This window comes from Rhinichthys klamathensis, unplaced genomic scaffold (genome assembly GCF_029890125.1).
Source record: "Rhinichthys klamathensis goyatoka isolate OS25496 unplaced genomic scaffold, OSU_Roscu_1.1 h1tg000446l_1, whole genome shotgun sequence".
Lineage (NCBI taxonomy): Eukaryota > Metazoa > Chordata > Actinopteri > Cypriniformes > Leuciscidae > Rhinichthys > Rhinichthys klamathensis.
Genome location: NW_026606941.1, coordinates 599868 through 624299, shown reverse-complemented (window position 1 = coordinate 624299; position 24432 = coordinate 599868). Strand labels below are relative to the sequence as shown.

Sequence of the window (24432 nt, the reverse complement as noted above, 5' to 3'; positions counted from 1 at the left end):
CTGAAACGGCGTGCTGAAAACAGAGCTGTTTTTGACCAGGTAAAATAAGTGTTTTCTTACAATACTAATGAGAATTTTTAATTAAAGTATATTACAAACTTTTAATTTAGACCCTAAAGAATCATATTAGCTTGTACAAAAATGGCATTTTATGACCCCTTTAAACTTTTCTTTCAGCACTTAATAAAATTGTTAATGAAATCTTTGATTCCTTCCTCACATAAAGATCCCACCATCAAGGTTCCTTCCTCACACAATGATCATACCTCTAATCTCTGAATCATCTAAAAAAAAAAATACAAAGACGACTTCTAATGTTGTCAAAAATAGTGTTGCTTTTACAGGGCAAGAATATAAATCCATGAAGCTGCATCTCAAACAGCTCACAATTACCAAATCGAGTTCTTTTTCAAGGCTTACTGCTGCGCTTAAACACACAATACACAAATACACACAAAATTATGTCAAAATGCCCGTGTTGGTGAGTATTCTCATGAACACAGTAGGGTGCTGTATGCTACTGTATTTTTTAAATGGTAGTATTGTCAATACAGTCAATAACTCAATACAGTAGTACACCGTGAGTAATGTTGTATGTGCGGGCAGGTACACTATTTAAAACTTTATTCTGAACACGCATGTCTGCAAAAACATCACAAGAGTCTTTGAGTGCTGTTGCCTTGCTGTGCCCTGTGTAGAATAATTCTCATCTTATATAGTATTGAGTGTTTCCCGACGCTTCAGTTCATTTTGTAATGAGACGTTGCACATCGTTGTTCACGCTGCAGTTTATTAGGAGGCAGGGTCTGAAAGGATTTTAAAAATAAGCTGCTAAAACGTCACTTTTCAACATCATAATAGATTTATATAAGAAATGTATTCTCGCAGCTCGTCCCTTGCTCACTTGACCACTTCTGGAAGAGGTGTAATGGTTCGTTTCTAGAACCATCTTTGCGATAAATTCTATTTAATTCATCAACATAGCAACATTTGCATCTTCGTTCTTATCAATCCTTATAATGTGATTTTAACATTTGTAAATGAATTATGTGTCATAATATACATACTGCCCTCCAGTCAGAGGTGGTAATTTGAATATATGGGGGCAAAAATGCTCCTGTAGGCCTTTGAGTTCTTGTTTTTTATATTTATGATAGCAATATCACACAACCAAGAGTGCCGTTTTTCCTAATATTAGTACGTCTGCAATTTTATTTGTGCATCTCATTCTACTTATTTGTGAATAAGTTTTATTTATGTGAATCCCTTTACATTAATTTCAAATTTATTAGGAATAAAGGACCAATTCGAACCCCATAATTTTAGCACAACTTCAAATAATAAAAAAGTACCTGCCTAATGTTGTCAAAAAGTCCCTTCCAAACATGTGGGATTGCACACACTAAATGAACTTCCCGTTAAAACAGGCAGAATGAAACCACACACCTAGATCAGGTTAAATGTTGTTATGCAAACCCTAGATGACATTAAAGCACAACAACAAAGCTTTTCTGCTTTCTCTTCTTGTCAGAAAGTACAAAACCAGAATACTGAAGTCATCTACTGTGCTCAGTCACTTTAGAGCAGAAATGTGCCGTCCAACTGTCATCACATCACCAACATTTCTTTACAAAACTCCTTAAAAACAAACGCATCTACTCCGCAGTCCACACAGCTTACAAGCTTTCACGATCAAACGGCCTGGATTTGTCATTATCAGCCGCCACATTTATTTACATACTCCCTCGGTCGATTCGTGTCACACTGTTTTGAACCAACTCAAGGTTACTGAAGCACGTCGGATACTAAAAAAAAACACTGCCTTGCAAACCAGACATTCTCACAGATAAAGTTTAAAATCATCTCTTAAGAATTACGTGGGTTTTTTTTTTTATCTGAATGCCTGTTATCTGTACAAATCAATGCACGTTAGGTAAAACTATCGAGTGACACGAATAAAACAAGGTCAAAACACACTTGTCATCTACATACCTTACATAAAACAACATAACAGCTTTATAAAAGCGTACTGATCATATCAGTTCACTGTCACCAATGGTTCATCACTGTAATTCGTTATTCATGCTGAAATGAAAGGAAAATGGAAACCTCTATAACGTTACAGCAGATACGCAACCTATGAAACCTTGTTTTGGTTTGTTTTTTCGGGCTCATTTTTAAAGATAATCATTGACCCGAAGCCTTGCGTGACTAATGTAGCGAGCATGTGTAACCGGATTGTTTTCTGACTTCATCCAGTGGTATGTTTGTGGCTAACGCGGGCTAACATAGCAACTGTTGTAGGAGGGCATGCTAGGTGCTATGTACACACGAATTCTCGTTAGATCAAGTAAATGTCGCGATTTGCCTAACCACCCATCTATCTATCAATCAATGTTTTTGGTAATAGTCAGGACAATACGTCATCCACTTCTGCTTGTATTAAGTTTCGTGTCTCGTTTACAGGCTAGCATGCTAACTAGCCTAGCGTCTAGCACTGACAGCCAATGCTAGCAGAACAACATTCCGATAAACCACATTCGGCCTCAATGATAGAAACACGGTCTCGGTCACCAATTCGAGTCCGAGGATCTCCGGATTTTACTCACCGTAAGTATTGGGCGCAGAGGTTCATCCTGTCGGATCGCCAGTCTTTTAGACAACGACAGGTTCACAAGCTAAGTCTACTCCCGTCGCCATATTGTCCATCACATCGTCATTGGTAGAAAACGGTCCAGACGTACACAGAAGAGCGCGCTGAACTACGTCACAGGCCCCGCCCCCTTGCTCACTTATGCCTCGTTTCCACTGAGCGGTACGGTACGGTACAGTTCGGTTCGGTACGCAATTATTTGCGTTTCCACTGTCAAAAGTTGTGAATGGTACCAAAAAGCCGAACCGTACCGTACCACTTTTTGGGTACCCTTCCGTTGTGGTACCTAGCACAGTGGTACGGTACTAAAAGGTGGAGCTAGACTCACTGCAGAACGGTGATTGGTTGTCAGAGTATCGTCACTTGCGCGCGCTACAGGGGCATTAGAAGCATACAGTTAAAATATAATACTACTGTTATTGTGTCACGAAATGTAGTTTTAAGAGTTTTTCAGGCGAGATAGTAGTTTTTTAAAGCTCAAATCTGTGGTTTATTTATAGATTTATGATAATTTGAAGATCCATTCCAAGCAATCACCGGACGCTCGGCGCTCGTGCACCCCGCCTGGAGCAGCCTTTCCCCGGCTAGTCATTCTGATGTTTGCCGCTGACTCTGACGTCTCTGTAGTGGTTAAACATGAGATATAATTCGCCTTGTACAGACCTAACAGGCAATCTTTGGTCTCGTGAATCTATAATTCGTTCCCTGGCCAATAGTTTTGGCTGAAGGCTAAGTGAAGTTTCATATATAATTGAGCGCTGAATTTGTATATTTGACTGAATTGTTTGCTTTGTTATTAAAGCTTTACTGTATATATTTTTGTACCTTTTACTTATACTTTTATAATGGCTATTATTGATAAAACTGAAATTCAACAAAAATAGATAGTTTTGTCATTTATTTTATTTTATTACAAGATCATCTGTAATGTTGTTTATTGCAACATTTGTACCAATGCAATATGCAATACATTGCCTGGAATATGTTTAATATTTTTAAATTTAAACGAAAAGAGGCAGGATTGTGTTTTATATTTAGTTTTGTTATAAATATAACGTTACATGCAGTGAATATAATCAATATAGGCTATGCGTTGCCTGAACCACATTTGTGTGCTTATAATGTTTAAAATGTATTTAAATAAAATCGAAAAGAAGCAGAGTGGTGTTTTATAACATATTTCGTTTTATTGTTGCCTAAAATGTACATAACCGGAGTAGCAGAGCGAGCTGAGTGGCGCTTTCAAGAACGCGCTGTTCCATCAGCAGAATTACTGGACTCGCGTCCTCGGGATCATTCTCCTGAGTCGGACTTTGCGTGGCTACTTGGTATTGAGAAACGCCTAATGCCAGCGCTTTTTTCTTGTGACAAACATCCCGAGAAGCAAGAACAAGATCTGCTGTCTGTCATCCATTGTTGTTTACTATGTCGTTTTTGTTCGCGCGAAAATGACGTCGATCGCTTCTCTCCGGCAAACACCACGCCTATCAAGTAGGGTACTGTTGGCAGTGGAAACGCGATCCCCGATCATGGTTTAGCGACCCGACCCGAACCGTACCGTACTGAACCGTACCGTACCACTCAGTGGAAACGAGGCATTACAGTAATTACACTCTATAGCCCTATAGTTTGAACAATGAACCATCAATCATAGCAAATCAAATACTTAGATAAACATGAAAATATTAGCTAATAGAAGAGAACAAAACAAAAAAAGTAGGCTATAGTTTGTCTTTACAGACTGCAGCATAGCAAGGCCAAATGCTGCAAGACTGAGCTGAAGGTTTACATAGCCTACAGTTTGACTTTACACATTTTTTCAGACATGCAGTGCTACACTGAAAGCAATACATCTAACTACACATTCGTGCTGAGTTTAAACAAACATTCAATAATTAGGTGCTTTGTAGGCTACTTTTTTAATTTACTTATAGGCTGTATTAATTATGTTGATTTATTTAGTATTTGTGGATTGTTATTTAGCCTATACTAGTATTATCATTATTATCTTTTCCAGGCAATTATTTTGCTCTGTACTGTAACAGTGGGTACGATTCCTCTTAAGACGACTGTAACTTGTTCTTGTAAAACTTGTAAAAAGAAAACATCCAAATATTGTGTCAAATTATTTGCACAAGCCCTGGTAATATTTATGTTGTGTAATGTGTTAAAGCAGTGTTTCTCAATTCCAGGCCTGCATGGGGACCAACATGTTTTAGATGTCTCATTTACTGAACTGATTCAACTCATCAGCCTCTTAGTGTGTTGAATATGTAGATACAGTAAACATAGGAAGTGGGAATTTTTTTCTAAATGAAACAGAAGTTGCAATAGTATTTTCTTCCTTTTTGTGATATGAGAGTGAAACAGCTTCTCGAACAAGACAAAATGTTGGGAGGGACTTGATTTTGTCCATTGAGAACTGATTGGATCGTTGGATCATTGTGGTTTGCTATTGCTGCAATCTCCTGTGAGTAGGTTGTCCAATTATTGTCTGCAGAGGAGAGGTGTCGCTGTGGGAGGGTAAGTTATTTTGATTGTTAAAGTTTATGAGGGCAGGGCACATGAATTTTTAAAATAGAATAATGTGCACAGATTCTCAAATCATTTATGATAAACACTGCAATATTCCACAAAAATGTGTTGATCAGTTTTTATTTTATGTTGACTTGATTAATTCTGAGAGTTTTGTGTTAAGGAGGACTCCCCCATATTTCCTTGTGGTGGGAAACAAACAAAAATCCTGCATAACCTCTCAAATATAATGATTTGTTAAACTGAGCTGTTTTCGTTTTCCCCATTTGAAACATGTTTGAGAGCATTAGAGAGCTGGTTGTGCTCTTGATGAGTCACACTGTGACTGTAGTGCTTCGAATTCAAACGCCTGCTATCAAGGACGTTTTCGTTGTGCTGATAAACACATCACTGATGCAATGCTAAATATGTGAGGAACATTTTTGAATCTATTCCTACATAAGACATAATACATCTAAAGCTGAACTAAGAGCAAAGGCTTTGATTCAGTGCTGCACACAGGAGTAAGTTTCTATTTGCATGCAGTCAACTATAGGGTTCATTACAATTGTTCATTGAATGAAGCAGACATTATTATCCAAAGCGATTTACAGATGAGAATAATACAAGCAGAAACTAATGATCTGAGAGCAGAAGCGATTAATCCAAGCAGCTTGGTTCAGTAACTGGACTTTTAATTATTCTGGAGTTTCAAATATCTTGGACAATATTTGCTGATGACCAGTTATGATTAGTTCGAAAAGCCATGAGAGTCGAGAGATAAATCCAGTGGGGCTCTGTTCACTTCAAACTGATCTGACTTACACACCTTATAGCTGTAGAAGCTTTTGTCTGAGACAGAGGCAAGCAGTGTTAATGAGGGACACTGGCTTGCCTCTGTTGACTGCTTGTCTGCACATGTGTTTCGAATGTATTTTTAGTGTTGATAAACATGCAATTTACCCACAGGGGATACCAATCTTCTCCACTGACATTGATAAATTATCGTTATTGCTATTATTATTTAGGAAGGATCATTGATTGTAATATTATAAAAGGAAAGTGCGGCTGTTCAGAAACACCCAGTTGTGTCCATTTCTGAATAGGCCCGAGTCTGACCTAGTTATGTGCCTCTGCAACAACAAAAAATATATTTTTCAAAAGCTTTATTTTATGGGCATAGGCCTATAGGTTGCACTCTCAGAGTAACTACTTTAATTTTCAGTGTATTTTCATCATAAAGGTATATTATATACAATATACACTCACCGGCCACTTTATTAGGTACACCTGTCCAACTGCTCGTTAACACTTAATTTCTAAGCAGCCAATCACATGGCGGCAACTCAGTGCATTTAGGCATGTAGACATGGTCAAGACAATCTCCTGCAGTTCAAACCGAGCATCAGTATGGGGAAGAAAGTTGATTTGAGTGTCTTTGAACGTGGCATGATTGTTGGTGCCAGAAGGGCTGGTCTGAGTATTTCAGAAACTGCTAATCTACTGGGATTTTCACGCACAACCATCTCTAGGGTTTACAGAGAATGGTCCGAAAAAGAAAAAACATCCAGTGAGCGGCAGTTCTGTGGGCGGAAATGCCTTGTTGATGCCAGAGGTCAGAGGAGAATGGCCAGACTGGTTCGAGCTGATAGAAGGGCAACAGTGACTGAAATAACCACTCGTTACAACCGAGGTATGCAGCAAAGCATTTGTGAAGCCACAACACGCACAACCTTGAGGCGGATGGGCTACAACAGCAGAAGACTCCACCGGGTACCACTCATCTCCACTACAAATAGGAAAAAGAGGCTACAATTTGCAAGAGCTCACCAAAATTGAACAGTTGAAGACTGGAAAAATGTTGCCTGGTCTGATGAGTCTCGATTTCTGTTGAGACATTCAGATGTTAGAGTCAGAATTTGGCGTAAACAGAATGAGAACATGGAACCATCATGCCTTGTTACCACTGTGCAGGCTGGTGGTGGTGGTGTAATGGTGTGGGGGATGTTTTCCTGGCACACTTTAGGCCCCTTAGTGCCAATTGGGCATCGTTTAAATGCCACGGCCTACCTGAGCATTATTTCTGACCATGTCCATCCCTTTATGGCCACCATGTACCCATCCTCTGATGGCTACTTCCACCATGTCACAAAGCTCTAATCATTTCAAATTGGTTTCTTGAACATGACAATGAGTTCACTGTACTAAAATGGCCTCCACAGTCACCAGATCTCAACCCAATAGAGCATCTTTGGGATGTGGTGGAACGGGAGATTCGCATCATGGATGTGCAGCCGACAAATCTGCGGCAACTGTGTGATGCCATCATGTCAATATGGACCAAACTCCCTGAGGAATGCTTCCAGCACCTTGTTGAATCTATGCCACGAAGAATTGAGGCAGTTCTGAAGGCAAAAGGGGGTCCAACCCGTTACTAGCATGGGGTACCTAATAAAGTGGCCGGTGAGTGTATATATATATATATATATATATATATATATATATATATAATCTACTTTTTACTGCAATAACAAATCAAAACCCTGATTTGTGTGATTTTGTAATTTTCAAGAAATAAACAATTCTAGAAATGATATGTTGTAACAGGGTTGCAAGTCCAAACGGCTCCAATCGTCTTTGAAAAAAAACACACTGTGTAAACAATTTTTTCAAGAAATTATATATATTTATTTTCTGTTTATTTTCAGGTTTTTTTTATTTTTATGAAAGTAATACGAAGTATATTCAATAAGAAATGCATTTCTTTCTTTCTTTCTTTCTTTCTTTCTTTCTTTCTTTCTTTCTTTCTTTCTTTCTTTCTTTCTTTCTTTCTTTCTTTCTTTCTTTCTCTCTTTAATTTAATTTAATTAATTTTTTTCCACCGCGTACTAAAAGAAACGGAACCGTTAAGGTAACATATTGCGTTTTAGAGATGACTCGGAACCAAGAGCCCTTGAATCGCATCACTACGCGCATGTTCCTTTAAGTGCGCAGGAACAGATCGCAGTGACGCTCTGCCTCTCGCGCCTGCCGCAGCCTAATGAACCTCGCCTCTTGCTGCGGTCTTACAACAAAACAAAAGGCCTTGAAATCCGCGACATATGTTTAAAAACGATAGATCGCCACAAACACAATGACGGAGAACACTAAAACGCATGTCATTTTGCTGTCATGTGGAAGTTTCAACCCCATCACGAAGGGACACATTCATATGTTCGGTAAGTATTTCGCCTATTCAAGAGGGAGTGGATGCGCGAGCTGATTTTTAATTCAGCGTATGTTGTATGAGTATGTAAAGGTGTTTATGGTGACCGTGATGATTTCATACATTGTGATGTCACGCTTGATGATCGATAATCATTAGATGTTTCTGTAATGAACTCGTATTGTCGATCGCTGTCCAAAGCGAAGGTGCTGAAATGGGCGATGGCCTCAGAACCCAGAATGATCAAATCATCTCTCAGAGGCGCAGATGATGGGGCTGCGCAGCCGCAGGTTTAGCAAACAAATCTATGATTTATGATATTTCAACAAGTGTAATTAATCATTTATCCTGCGCAGGATACTTGACATGCTAGAGCGCCTATATAGGAAGATAAATAACAATCTACTGTAAATGTAACATCAAGTGAAATGAATATGTAGGATACATTAAAACTCGCATGTTGTCCTGTTAAGAGACTTTATAGACATATACCTTCATGCGTCAAATAGAACCTTAAGGAAATGAATAAGGAAATAGATTTTGATATACATTGAAATAAATTATAGAGTTGATTTAAGATAATTTTGATTTATGTATTTAAATGTTTGTTTTTTATGTTAGCATCCATTTAACTTTCACAGTTTTTTTAAGTCTACTTGATTTTTGTTTAGTTTTTAGTCTTGTTTTAAGTTTCAAATTGACTTTCTAGTAAGTTCAAAGTCCAAATTGGTTGAAAGTGTAGTGAATTACTGCATAATGTCATTACATTTTATGTTAAAAGACAGGTAATTGACATACGTTTTCAAATAAATATTGGGATGATTGTTTTACACTTTAGCTTTCTTATATTACAAAGAAATGTGTTTGAAAGTTGAACAGATTCACAGCATGAAAACAAGGCAAGCATGAAGGAAAGGTCACTGCTCTATAAACATTCATGACCAAAATCAATTAAAACCAAAAGACAGACAACTGTTTCAATGAGCTCGCATAGTTAAAAGAAGAAAGAAAAGATCATCAAAATGAACAATCAAGTTAATTAATTAATTCGTGTTTTGTTTGGGGGACCCTTGAGCCTTAAACGCTTAGAAAGCATTGGTTTTATACTTCATGACTTCAAGATTTATAAACAAAATTTCAGCTTGATTTAGATATCCTCCATAAACAATTATACATGACCAATGTTTTGGGACCCCAGAATAAATGCAAGACTTTCTGTGTTCTCACTCCTTACAGTTGTTTAGTTTGATTTGTTTTATTGTATTGTAGAAGAATTTGCATGCCTATTTCATTATAAAATGTCAATAATATTTGCCTACAGGTTTGATTAGGTCTTACATCTTGACTAACATCTTAAACATATCTGCATTTGTAAGTTTTGTCAATCTCAAAAGAGCATGAGGGTTAAAGATTAGCTTTGTTGCAATTATACCATCATACTGTATGTGACATGAACTTGACTAAGAGTGCAATTGGGAAAGGAAGAGACCCAGAGAGCGAGAGAGAGATTTCTACCATTGGCTTGTCCAACTCCACATTTTAGTGTGCCAATAAACATACTAGGCAGGGAAACAACCCTTGGGAGCTTTGTACTTTCCTTAATTCATTTACTGCAGCTGAGTTTCTCAGTGCATGAGCAACATGAGGAGTTCCACCACCACAGTTTGATCAATACAGTTCTGATGTTTTCCCCTGAAGCAAAAAAGCTTCTGTGTGTCCGTGACCTAATTTTGAAGCCTTCTTCCCCTGCTGCATGCCTTTGCATATATTGAGGTACAAAAATAAGAATGGGTTCATAGCTCATTCTGAACAGTGCTTCTGACGGAGATCAGTTGTATCGTGCAGGCTATGCTGAATCGCTTACATATCTGAAACCAATAAAGAAACTTAAGATTGAATCAAATACATTTAAATCCTAGCATTTCATTTAAGTTGAATATGTTGGTTTCCTCATTTTTCCTTTCTTTGTAGTCTCTTTTGCACACTAGAGGTATTTGCTTAGGATGTTTGCTCAGATTATTTCATATTTTCTATGTCTGCCTTATATTCCCCAGCAGGAGATCTTGTTTCTGACCCTCAATTCTGTCAATATTTTGATGGGGCTTGAGGGTGTGCGGACATATTAGACAGATGAAGCATTGTGCTTACATCGTGAGAGAAATCAGATATCAGTCATTAGTGTTAAAACACATGGGCTGTGCTCACATAAAATCCCGAAAAGAATTCCTTTCATCCAAGCTACACTCTTAAAAATAAAATTTCCAAAAGAGTTTTTTTTTTTTTTTTGCAACTATCGATGCCATAAAGAACCTTTATTTTTAAGAGTATACCTTTATAACATGGCATGGTGTGTTACAGAAGTCAAATGGTGGCCATGAGATAATAAGGTAACCTTTTTTGGTTTGCAGAAAAAGCCAGAGAGTACCTACACAAGACTGGACGATTCATTGTGATTGGGGGTATCATCTCACCTGTACACGATTCCTATGGCAAACCGGTAAGAGAATACAATTTAAAGTCTTAAGTCAGTTTAGTATTTGATATTTACACAATATCACAGGAGTAGAGTGCTATTACTTCTTTTATTGCAGATAATCACATCCGATGCATCGCCAGGCGCGACTCAAGTGTTTTTTGCTAGTTTCAGCCTGACGCAGTCATCATTTTCACGTCCTGCGCCACGTTGTTTAAGTAGTATGCATTTGTGCCCATTTGTAGGCCCATGGGCTGCTGGTCTGAAAATGAGGTGTGTTCGGGCGCATTGTTTGCGCGTTGCAATTTTGAGGCAACTGAAATAGACTTCTCCATTGACCAACAAAAACCTGGTCTAAAGTCAATGGCGCAATATTTGTTTGTTATTTAAAGGGCGCATTAGTAATGTGTACCTATAGGCGGGTGCACAACGCGCGTACACTCTGCTTATTACACACACAGGGACGCGCAGCAGCACACAAACTAGCCAAATATTAAAAATAAAAGGATTACAATGTAAAAGATTAATATTGAGTACATAAAGATATGGTCGAATCCAGCTTGTCCCGTAGATGGTCTGCTTGTGCGCTTTAACCTCGCACACGAGCAGATCCGTTTGCGCTCTGGAGAAGCGTTCAGTCTTTCCGCTTGCAAATTCCGCCATGTAAAAAGCGAATCCGCCATGGCGCGAGCGCAACTGGCTTTTAAAGGGAATGGGAAATTCCCATTACCCAATTCCCAAAACACATCAATCACTCATCAATCACATGTTCCCGTCGTTAAACTAGCAAAAGTGGATTCGACTTTTTGAAATTTCTGGAAATTTCACAGGGAAGAAAGGTCCGTTTCAAATCAAGCAGGTGTCTTTTGGTAAAAATGGACGCATTTACATGACAAATTTGAACCGATTGTAAAATATGCGTGTAGGAATCTTTCGGGAAATTCCAGATTGTGTAGATTCCTATTGAACTGCATTTCGTCTGTGAAAATGGTAAATGTGATCGCACCTTAAGGCTACATCAAATTTTATGTTCATGAATGTGAACAAAACCACATGTCTCTAGTTAAGTAGATTCCTGTTTATTTTTGTGCATATAAGGGTTTAATCTGAATCATATGAATCAGCAGAACTCAACTGGAATTAAAAATAACTTTGGCCTAGTTTTCTTCTCTCTTAGCATCAAAATATGAATAATAAATGCTTTAGAAAGCACAGGATTCAGTCATTCCAGCTTAAATCCGTTGTGTTGGGAGAGGCGTAACGTGTGAAAGAAACAATTTTAGGAATCATTGTGTTTTGAACCCTGATCTAAAAAAAGGCAAATGTTTGAAAAATGGCTTTTGTGTTGATCAAATAGGTTTCCCTTCTTTGTTTTTCACAAGTTCAAAAATGTTCTTTATTGGTAGGTGGAGGCTAAAGCACTCACTTTTCCTTGTTTTGGTTTCTTTTCTGCTTTTCTAGGGCCTTGTCTCAAGCAGACATCGTCTCACCATGTGTCAGCTGGCAGTTCAGTCGTCTGATTGGATCAGGTAACTGTCAATCAGTTAAACTGGAGCCTGGCAACACCCTCATAAGAATGCTATGCAGCACTTACATGTACTTCAGCATCCTTGAGCTATATTGATGATGGATAGCTTATATATTTCAGAATGGATTGGACATAAAATGTTTGATGGATTAATGGTCTTTTGCAGAGTGGATCCTTGGGAGAGCTACCAGGACACTTGGCAGACCACCTGCAGTGTTTTGGAGCATCACAGAGACCTAATGAAGGTTAGTCTCAATTTTGTCCTGAATGCTGTACGATTTTTACTTGTACTCCATCTTGAAGTGATAAACTGAGCTGTTCCTCTGCAGAGAGTCACAGGATGCATTCTGTCCAACGTGAACACACCATCCTCAACCCCGGTGATTGGCCAGCCCCAGAATGGGACATCTCCTATTTACCAAAACACAGCAAACAAGTCTGTGGCTAGTAAGTGAGGTGACCTTTGTTTGGTGTTCTGGAGAACAGGTCCATGATTTCATGATTGACTGATGCCTCTTTTTCTCCAGTTAAGCTTTGGGGAAAGATGAGCGAAAACCTGGGCAAAATATGTTGTGTTCGCCCACACATGGATCGTTTTACCTTTGTTGGTAAGTTGGTTTATTCATATACAGAATTTAATACATAACAAATATACGTAATATAAATGTAATATAATACAAATATAAATAAAGATATATTATACAAATATGAATATAAAAATATTAAATATATTAAATGTACCTGTACCTGTCACTGAACAGTTTAATTTTTACTCTGGCTGAAATCAATTTTATTACATGACATGCAGATTAATATTTTAATATTTATATTTGAACAAATGCTAAAATATGAAGATGATTTAAAACATTACATTATTATGACAGAGAATAGACTGAATAGACATTACAAAAAGTCTAGAAGTTATTTCATTTTTGTGTTTTACATTTTTTTATTGCATTATTTTTTAATGCATGAAATGATCTGCCCCAAACTACTTATTTAAGTTTAATGTCACCTTTTCAACCCCTTCCAATTTGTGTAAATATAAAATATAAAATGCCTTGTGGTTAAGTTCATGCAGAAATCACATAATTCCGTATAATTATTTTGAATTATTCATACGCCTCGCACAAGATGTGTAACAATTTGACATAACTGTGGTGACTTTCAATTAATCAATCATCCTGTGACCTCACAAGCCTTTCTGTTTTTCTGAACAGATGAAAATGCCAACCTTGGTACAGCAATGCGCTACGAGGAAATTGGTGAGACAATGTCCTTGCCATGGTTTTGGTTTTCAAATCAGTCCTTGCTTGTCACTTTGAGTCATCGTCAGAAAATACAGAGTTTGCCCAGGGAGAGGGGGAAAAGATCACTGTGTATTTCTCCTCAGGAAAATATAAATAACATCAAATAAGACAAACACAGAAAAACAGTTGTCAGAGAAATAAACAAAACAATAGACATCTTTCAATAATATAAGTTTGTCTATACTGGGGTGAAGAAGGCATCTGTGTGCTGTGTAGTGCCTCATTCGTCCTCCTCATGGGGAAAATGCGACTCGTTTCTTTTTTTTATCTTATCAAAGTTGTTGTGTTTACCCCTACAGCGAAGGAAAAACATCTCATTACTGTGTCTTGTGTTTGTTATGGTGTGATGTGTAACTGTGATTGTGGTTTGTTCAGAGTTGCGTATCCTGCTCCTTTGTGGCAGTGATCTTCTGGAATCTTTCTGTATCCCTGGCTTGTGGAACGAAAGTGATGTAAGATATGATTCTTTCTTTCTTTACACAAACATGTGTATACAAATATATAAAATAGGGTTATAGTCACAGCTTATTCAGACCAATGGCGCGGTTGCGATTGTGATATAGCTATTATTTAATAGTTCAATAAGCAAGAAGATAATATGGAGTACTTGCATTGTAGACACAATATTGCCGGTTATTTATTTTGCTCCACCACTAATAGGCCGGGAGCCAGGTCCACTCCTCAGGATGTTTTTTGCTACCTTTTTTTCACTATTATTTCCTATTATTTTATACCTTGGGCCATCACAAGTTGATAATGACCACCCCCAACTCGGCCCCGTTTGGTCTCAGGGGCCAAAAAACACCCTTTTTGGGGAAAGATTTTGGCGGAATGATGTAATTGTGAATATTAAGGTACTGCAGCTACATAAATTGTCATATAACCCCCAAATTTTGCATGGTGTATCCTGACACATAGGGTAAACTAGCAGAAAAAGATTCTGGGGATTGCTGCTTTTTTGCTGTCAAATATCACCCTCAACATACCCCAAAAGACAAAAAAATGTCTGTCCGCCTGACAAATTGTCATCACAAGTGACCATTTTCAAGCATTTTATTATACACATCACTGCCCCAAATGTACATGAAAAACTTCCCAAGTTTATAAGCTTCAATTTAAGTCCAAGATGACCTTTCTATCTAGAGGATTGCAGCTGGTATAACCAAAGTTCTCCACTGTACCTCCAATCGGAGAAAATGGAACTTTCAAGCATTACCATTCCATAGGGAATTGAAGGTACAATATGCAGGATTTTTCGCCGCCAAGGGTCGCAAACCTCTAACAATAACAAAGGCGTATATTGATGACGTATATTCTGTATTAAGCGAAATTATGGATCTTGTCGCCAAGCTGATGGATCTTTTATGGATGAGTGAATACATTGATGTTTTTAACATGACTGTTGTGTGAAGCAGGGCGCGATTGCTAGACGTATACCAGCGCCACACGCAATGCGAGTCCCGCGGATATAAAGCATAAGGACATTTCATTCTACCGACTACACGCAAGTGCTGCATTACTACTCACACAGGTCAGTTTATTAAACTAATGAAACTTGAGGTAACGCAGCGCTGTTTCACTTGCTCTAACAGTTACACTATCACACTAAACGGCATTTGAGTGTGTTGAATGTTGTTAGTTAGGTTGTTTGTATGAGACTAAGTAAGCTAGATCAACATTAGAATAACATACAGATCATATTCTAACATTTCATCATGTTGAACTAAATAACGTGTGTCGCCATGGTTACTATTGCAGTACGAACTCAAACCTGGCGGAAACCAGGGCTAATGCGGATATGACGCCATTGACTGGCGACTCCTCACCCCTGCTCACACACCCCGTTTCCTTGGTTAAAATCGCAATTTTCTCACGATTTACAAATAGTTGGAACATTTGGGATATTGTAAGTAGCCTAATCAACTAAACAAAATATATAACATGGGCCTAGTGGTTTTTGGATATTTTACTGCAAAAATCCTGGATATTGTACATTTAACCCTCTGGGGTCTAAGGTGTTTTTGAGGTCCTTGAGATGTTTGGACATGCCCTGACATTTGTGCTTTTTTCAGTTGTGCTTTTTTTCAGCAAAGGTGTAATTACACTCTATTTAGCACAAACAGGGCTACCATAATATGTGAGCAACATGTATGTACATGTTTGTATTTTTGAGAGAATATCGTTTATGCATGGTTATTGAAAAAACTAAAAATTAAAGTTTCTGAAATAAGGCCACAAAACACATACAAAATATCTGTCCACAAGACTTTTGACTAATGGATGTTGTCGCCTAGAGTTTTTGCTTCAAAATGATCTGAAAATCATTCTGCCTAATCATTCACATAACACAATAGATTGCTTTAAATTGTGAAAAACATTTTTTTGTTTGGAAAGGCAATATGCGGATGGGACAGCCCAACCACTTATCATGAATAATTAGATGGTTCACACCTGAGAAGACCCGCATAATAATGAGCCTTTCATTCAGGTGTGTCACACAAGAAGGAATGCAAGGGTATATATATATATATATATATATATATATATATATAAAATCAAAATATAAATGAAAGTCAAAAGCACATTTTTAGTCATATCTGAAAACAAATCCTGTTTAAATAGGCTATATGGGCCATTCTACAATTCTGTAGAATGGCCCATATAGCCTATTTGAACAGTTTCAAAGTTAGAGTTGGAAACATCTTGAAAAGAAAATGGTATTTTTCCATTAAAAATGTCTTAAAGTATTATTTTTTAAAGTAGGCTAATACATTATTATACATATTTCAAAGTTAAGTTCATTATTCATTATTAAAATTCATTATTTTGATATAGCTTGCATTGGAACAAACACTAGAACATTATTTTTGACAAAACATACTATATATTTAACATATGAGCAGAAACTGCTAACAAAAGCTTATTTGATGTCTATTTTAGAGTAAAAACTTTATAATCTATCCAAAACTAGTCAACGAAATGACTCGCATTCATTCACTCACACACAGACACCCGATTCATATTTAAACAATATTAGTAAACAACAGCGCCCATCTGTGTCGTTAATTCATTCACACACAGAAACGTGATTCAAATTTAAACAGTATTTTTGCGTTTACAGACACTATCTATATCGCGATTAGAACAAAGCACAAAAATAAAAAACTTACACAATTCTCAGCTGGATGCTTTGGATAAACCAGCACTTATTCTGAGGTAAATGTCCCAGGATTATTCCTCACAGCCTCGCAAGACGACATAGTACATTAATCTGATTATACTCGATGTGTTTTACCGAGTTTATGTGGGCGTTTACACGTCTCCATGTGATGCTTCAAATAATTTGCGTTTGAATAGTGTGCGCTCTCCGTGGGCATGTCACATTAGCAGAATAATGAGCTGCGAGAACGATAATGAGAACGGCTGACATCTCTCTCTTTTTATATAGATTACATAAACAGAGAATATTTATTTTAGTTTGGAATTAGATCATTTAAAAGTACACACTTAAATGATTATAAAGATATATTGCTCATGCCTGGGGGAATAGTATTCGCTGAGTTTTGTTTAAATTTAGAGACGTGCTCCAGAAAAGAGTTAACGGAGACAGAGAGGCAGAAACCACACCCTGTTTATTTTCTTTAATTTACAAAAGCACAATGTTTTATTTCGCTTGTAAGTAGACACATAAAAAAATAGACATTTAACAGTTTATTTTTTCATATTTCTTAAGTCTGTATGACCAGAAATTATGGAGTATTTTCAGTCAATTTTTCTGCTATGTGAAAAAAATCGAGCTCGGCGCGATAGCCGACCCCAGGGGGTTAAGCATATTTTTTGCATATGAACAATATTTCTGAAACAAGTTGAGACTTAACTTATATACTGCTATATGAAGTGAATTGCATGAAAAGTGAGTAATGTTATGCCCCTAGGTGGACTGGGGTCAGGGTGCAACATAGGGTACTTTTTATACAAATCAATTAACCAAATGTGAGACTTATTAAATAGAAAACATTTCTTTGGTTCTTAGATCTTTTTGCTGCTTATCCATGCTGTACTTAGACGAATGGTCACGTTAGTGTATTGTATTAGTGTACAATATAAACTCTCAATCATCATTTTCCTCCTCTTCCTCCTCTTCACCTATATTCGTATGGATTTCATCAGTCAAGTCCTCTTCATTTGTTTCATTTTCTGCCAAGACATCAACAAGGGCTTGGGGGATGACGTCCCCCTCAAACCATAGTGGTTCTAGCTTGCCTGTGTCTGTGTTTATGTGACATCCATTGAAATACGATTGAAATCATAGAAGCGACACGTGAAGTCTTGAACACCGCTGAGAATCTGTTCATCGAGCTCCCAAGAGTTCCCCACTTCAGCAAAGATCTGAATAAACTTTGAATTCTGACTAAGAATCTTCATCGGACGGACCTTCCCTCTGCCTTTGAATGCTGAAGTGCAGTAAGCACCAGTGAACGAATGCAAGGCCAGAAGAGCTGAATGTGTTCCTGTGAATAATCTTCAGCCAGCTGGTTGATGTTGATTAGTCTATCTCCCATGTCAAAGATGATGTTGACAGTTGATGACTTGGCATAATACAGGAGGATCAAGAGTCTTTTGCTCTAACTGTTCTGATGTGAGGCATTTTGGTTTGGATATACTGCATGTAAATGATCACCCTCACATCTGTTTCTTCATGTTTTGAACAGATCTCTGGTAGAAGTTCTTTTGACATAACTCCATTGCATCATGGAGATCATGAGCCCTCAGAGGCCAAGGTGGCTCAGAGGTTTTAAAGGCTGTTACAATTTTACAGTTTTTACCGAAGGCCTGTCATTTTCATAGAGGCTGGTCAAGCTTTCAAGATAGAATGCAATGATGAGTTATGTCAAAAGAACTTCTACCAGAGATATGTTCAAAACATGAAGAAACAGATGTGAGGGTGATCATTTACATGCAGTATATCCAAACCAGGAAGAGCAGAGAGCAAAAGACTCTTGATCCTCCTCTATTATGCCAAGTCATCAACTGTCAACATCATATTTGACATGGATTTCACATAAACACAGAGACATGCAAGCTAGAACCACTATGGTTTGAGGGGGACGTCATCCCCCAAGCCCTTGTTGATGTCTTGGCAGAAAATGAAACAAATGAAGAGGACTTGACTGATGAAATCCATACGAATATAGGTGAAGAGGAGGAAAATGATGATTGAGAGTTTATATTCTACACTAATACAATACACTAACATGACCAGTCGTCTAAGTACAGCATGGATAAGCAGCAAAAAGATCTAAGAACCAAAGAAATGTTTTCTATTTTATGCTTTAATAAATCTCACATTTGGTTAATTGATTTTGTATGAATTTTGTATGTTGCACCCTGACCCGTCCACCTAGGGGCATAGCATTACTCACTTTTCATGCAATTCACTTCGTATAGTATAGCAGTACATAAGTCAAGTCTCAACTCGTTTTAGAAATATTGTTCATATGCAAAAAATATGCTTAAAGGTAAATCGTGTGAAAATTGCTATTTTAACCAAGGAAACGGGGTGTTTGAGCAGGGGTGAGGAGTCGCCAGTCAATGGCGTCATATCCGCGTTAGCCCTGGTTTCCGCCAGGTTTGACCTCGTACTGCAATAGTAACCATGGCGACACACGTTGACAACTGGGTGCCCAGCAGGACGCTCACGCTGTTGTTTTGTTCAAACATTATGGACCATGGCAAGCAGACTTTGAGACAAACATCTTTCGAGATGCCGAGAGCTGCATGTCCGCGACTAACTTCAACGTGACAGAGACGCGAGTGTTGCATGTTCTTTATTAGACAGGTGAGCAAATGTACATAAAACTAATCAATGTTATTTAGTTCAACATGATGAAATGTTAGAATATGATCTGTATGTTATTCTAATGTTGATCTAGCTTACTTAGTCTCATACAGCCAACAAACAACCTAACTAACAACATTCAACACACTCAAATGCTGTTTAGTGTGATAGTGTAACTGTTAGAGCAAGTGAAACAGCGCTGCGTTACCTCAAGTTTCATTAGTTTAATAAACTGACCTGTGTGAGTAGTAATGCAGCACTTGCGTGTAGTCGGTAGAATGAAATGTCCTTATGCTTTATATCCGCGGGACTCGCATTGCGTGTGGCGCTGGTATACGTCTAGCAATCGCGCCCTGCTTCACACAACAGTCATGTTAAAAACATCAATGTATTCACTCATCCATAAAAGATCCATCAGCTTGACGACAAGATCCATAATTTCGCTTAATACAGAATATACGTCATCAATATACGCCTTTGTTATTGTAAGAGGTTTGCGACCCTTGGTGGCGAAAAATCCTGCATATTGTACCTTCAATTCCCTATGGAATGGTAATGCTTGAAAGTTCCATTTTCTCCGATTGGAGGTACAGTGGAGAACTTTGGTTATACCAGCTGCAATCCTCTAGATAGAAAGGTCATCTTGGACTTAAATTGAAGCTTATAAACTTGGGAAGTTTTTCATGTACATTTGGGGCAGTGATGTGTATAATAAAATGCTTGAAAATGGTCACTTGTGATGACAATTTGTCAGGCGGACAGACATTTTTTTGTCTTTTGGGGTATGTTGAGGGTGATATTTGACAGCAAAAAAGCAGCAATCCCCAGAATCTTTTTCTGCTAGTTTACCCTATGTGTCAGGATACACCATGCAAAATTTGGGGGTTATATGACCATTTATGTAGCTGCAGTACCTTAATATTCACAATTACATCATTCCGCCAAAATCTTTCCCCAAAAAGGGTGTTTTTTGGCCCCTGAGACCAAACGGGGCCGAGTTGGGGGTGGTCATTATCAACTTGTGATGGCCCAAGGTATAAAATAATAGGAAATAATAGTGAAAAAAAGGTAGCAAAAAACATCCTGAGGAGTGGACCTGGCTCCCGGCCTATAAGCCCTACTTTTTCATTTTTGGTAAGGAACTTAATTCCTACTGAACACTCACCTTATAACCAGCAACTCTAAAGCCCTCAACAACAACAACAACAAAATGTCTCACTGTGTCATTTATATGATATTTTCCTGATTTTATAACTTGTTATTAAATTCTCAGTTGTGCTTACCGCTAGCGTTGTTTTTGGATGTTCTTAGCAATTATATATATATATATATATATATATATATATATATATATATATATATATATATAAATAAAATTGGACACCTCGTATATAATTTGCAAAAAGAATCTCTAAAAAATTCCCCACAAATTATACGAATGTTTTTATAATAATAAGTATAACATGATAAACATTAAATGTTGATGCAAGTTATGGATTAAGAAATTTAAAGTCATCATAAAACTTCACATTACTTGTTTTAGAATAACATCCATTGATTAATTTTACACAATAAGACCTGGAACATGTATTAAGAAAGTTAGTATCAGTTTTGAATTCTCAAGGCACTAACATACAAACTATTGTTAATACAAATACGAGATATGTGTTGTTAAACTGAACTAAATATCAGATTATTATATTCTTCTAGATGGAAGTGATTGTGGGAGATTTTGGGATAGTGGTGGTTCCTCGGGATGGAGTCGATACAGAAAGGATAATGAACCATTCATCTGTGCTCCGAAAGCATAAGGTATTAGCACCAAGCTATTTGCTTTCCTTTGGTAGTTATCATCATTGACTAGTGAAAACATTTTTTACAGCTAGTTTTACTACACAGTCAAAGCAGGGGATTTAGAGCATATTTGTTTTGTGACATAAAAGCATATTTGCTTTGGTTTTCCTCTCACAGGACAATATAATCGTGGTAAAGGATGAGGTCGACCACCCGATGTCAGTCGTCAGTTCCACCAAGAGCAGGTGCGTGTTCTTGCTGTCTCCGCGTCATTCATCTGTCCGTTCTGTACCGTAAACGAATAGCAGAGTCCTCACCACAACTATAGCGATAACGGCACAGAGAAACAATATCGTTGCAATCACTTTCAGAACGATTTTTTTTCCACCTAATGAATGATAAAAACATTGACAGCCAATCACAGCCAATCAAATTCCATCCTGCTTTAAAGAGCTCGAGCATTTAGAGCGGCAGACGACAAAACTGCAGCACATAATAAACAGAAATACTATCGTCTGCAGGTATGGACGCTAAAATATTTAGCGTTATAGTTATCGTTTTTGGTGAAAATGAGCCTTAATGATAAGATAAAGATATACCGGTAGTTTTAAATTGGTCTAAATTTAAAATAATACATTTAAAGCAGCAGACAACATACCGATATCATCTGTTGGTTTGGACGGTGACATAGTTATTGTTATGGTTATTCTTAGGGGCCGGGCCTGTTTACACTTCACAGTTTTTAATTGAAAAAAAAAGAAAACTTTTTATGCGTTGGTCGTTCATTTACACGACAGCGGCTTTTTGAGGGCCTGAAACGCAAACTTTTTGAAAACCATACCTTTATTGTCATACCTTTACCTTTTTTGGGTAATTTGTGAAAACAGTGACATCATGCGCATGCGTATTACGTGTTCAGTCGATAGGCGCGTAGGCCTATAGTGTTTCTTTACAAAGTGACATCGCCAACTACTGGCCTGACATGCATAATACAGCATTTATTATCGTTTTCGCATATCCGTGTGAATGGGGATCGTTTTGACGACGTTGTCGTCCGTAGGCTACTCGAAAAATGCAAAAAGGAAAAACTTTTCCGTTGCAGTACTGTACATCGTTGTCATATAAACTTAGTGTGAACGGGCCTTAACCCTCTGCTTTTCTCCTTACCAGACTGGCTCTTCAGCACGGTGACGGTCACGTGGTGGATTACCTGAGCCAGCCAGTCATCGACTACATCCTGCAGAGTCAGCTCTACATCAATGCTTCTGGATAGTGTGGGGAAGTCCACTTCCGAACCCGTCAGTCATCCCTGTCTGTCTCTCTGTGTGTAATCTAGAGTATAATCCTCCTGTGCTACCACTGCTTTTCCATGTAGAGGACCATTAATCTGTCCTCCCCTCTTACTCATGTCTCATTGGGATGTACAGCACTGTGCCTGAGGGATCTGCCTGGGATCTGCTCCACCAATCAGCTTTAAGGGACTGGGTGGGCTTAGGTGCCCAATAGGAGGAAGAGGAGAGAGCCTCGCCGCCACTATGACAGAAAAAGAGTTTGATTTAATGAAATAAACCATTGCCTGCTATAATGTCGGCCTTTGCTGTTGATTTGATACTCTCTGTTCTTGTAGTCGCATGCCTAAGGGTTTTCTTTCAGCGCATGAGTGTTTAAATGACCACGTAGACCATAGTCTGTGGTTACAGTGTTAACTGTGCTTAGACTCATGTCATCTCTAAATACATTTTCTACTCATCAATCAACTGTATGTACAGAAAACGTCTGTCTCATATACTGTATTATGCCTCAATGTTTTGTCTTCAATGTGCATTCATGTATACGTGGAGTATTTGGTTGCACATTAAAGAATGCAATTTCATTTACTTTGCTTTTGTGCACATTTACTTCTCACACAGCTCTAAATGCTCGACATTTACATGCTGACATGCCACAGATGTGATCTTTAGTCAGCCTCTGCATCAAACCATTCATTTCAGTCAAGATTCCTTTCACTTTTTGCTTGTTTTGTGAAGAGACCACACTGACACCATTTGAGAGCTTTTTGTTCATGTTAGACAAAGGCATAAAGTAATTCTATGCTTTTAAAAGCTCCTATTTGATTGTTGGAACATCTTTTAAATGATTTGAGTTAACATGAAATGTCAATCAACTGCACATCTAACACCTTTATAAATGAATCAAAGTGTATTTGATGAGAAGAATGACAGATTCAGCGAATTATGTGTATATTGCATAGTTCATTTTGATAGGCTTTGCAAGTTTACACAAGGCTCTGGCTTTATGATATGAAGACTTCAATGTATTACTGTGATTACTGTTTTTTATATGATATATGGTTTCAGCACAAACAAATAGGTGAAATATTATGTTTAATTTTGATCACTTTAACCAGAGACTATCATAAATTAAATTGGAAGCCAGAATGTTAATCTTCAGAAATATGAAAACGTATTACAGTACTGAGATTGTAACATTATAAAATATTCCTTGTGTAACCAACTCATACCCAGATTTAACTAGGTTTACTGTCCCTAATATGCAGTTAGATATGTTCACTATCACAGACATTGAAGGACAAATATAACACCCCCCCATTTCATTTTTTGAACGGATTATACTTCTCTAATATACAAAAACAATTGTTAAACACACATTGATACCTCACTGTTTGTATCATTATAATTTCATGATTTGATTTCCATTTTTTGCTGAGCAGTCACCATAGTAACTGGTGTATAAGGAATCAATAGAAGACGTATTCTCAATGTAGAAGATTGTAGGAAATACACCACAAATAATATATTTTTTCACGGTTTTGGCATGCTGCATTCTTCTGTACCTCTACAATCCTCACTGCTTCCTTGCATTCATCATGCCTTCATTCAAACTCGTGATCAACAAGAGTAGATATTGTTGATGATATTGTTTGTTTCTTCTTGTATTTTAATTGCCCTCATGCTTTTGAATTGATTATAGAGATTCAGGGTTCTGTTTTTAAGATGCTAAAACTGCAGAACTTAATTTTAGATCTTCAATATTATTAATTTTTTTAAATTAGTGGTCTATGGTGAAAAGCATGTATACGTGTGTCAGCGTAATGT

At 37.6% G+C, this 24432-nt stretch overlaps 2 protein-coding genes across 2 annotated transcripts in view; one reads left to right on the top strand and one right to left on the bottom strand.

Annotated features, from left to right (window-relative positions):
* Positions 1 to 2757, bottom strand: part of smg7 (SMG7 nonsense mediated mRNA decay factor) — a 30819-nt gene extending 28062 nt beyond the window's left edge. The window contains 1 exon segment of the mRNA XM_056236409.1: positions 2610 to 2757. Coding sequence (XP_056092384.1) covers positions 2610 to 2635 — 26 coding nt within the window. The 5' untranslated portion in view covers positions 2636 to 2757.
* A 5400-nt stretch (positions 2758 to 8157) lies between these two features.
* nmnat2 (nicotinamide nucleotide adenylyltransferase 2) lies at positions 8158 to 23193 on the top strand. Its single transcript, XM_056236416.1, has 11 exons — positions 8158 to 8385; positions 10781 to 10869; positions 12307 to 12374; positions 12540 to 12618; positions 12703 to 12820; positions 12901 to 12981; positions 13594 to 13638; positions 14059 to 14135; positions 21233 to 21334; positions 21494 to 21561; positions 22487 to 23193. The coding sequence occupies exons 1-11, from the start codon at positions 8301 to 8303 to the stop codon at positions 22587 to 22589; spliced, it is 915 nt and encodes a 304-aa protein (XP_056092391.1). The 5' UTR covers positions 8158 to 8300; the 3' UTR covers positions 22590 to 23193.
* Positions 23194 to 24432: the final 1239 nt, after the last annotated feature.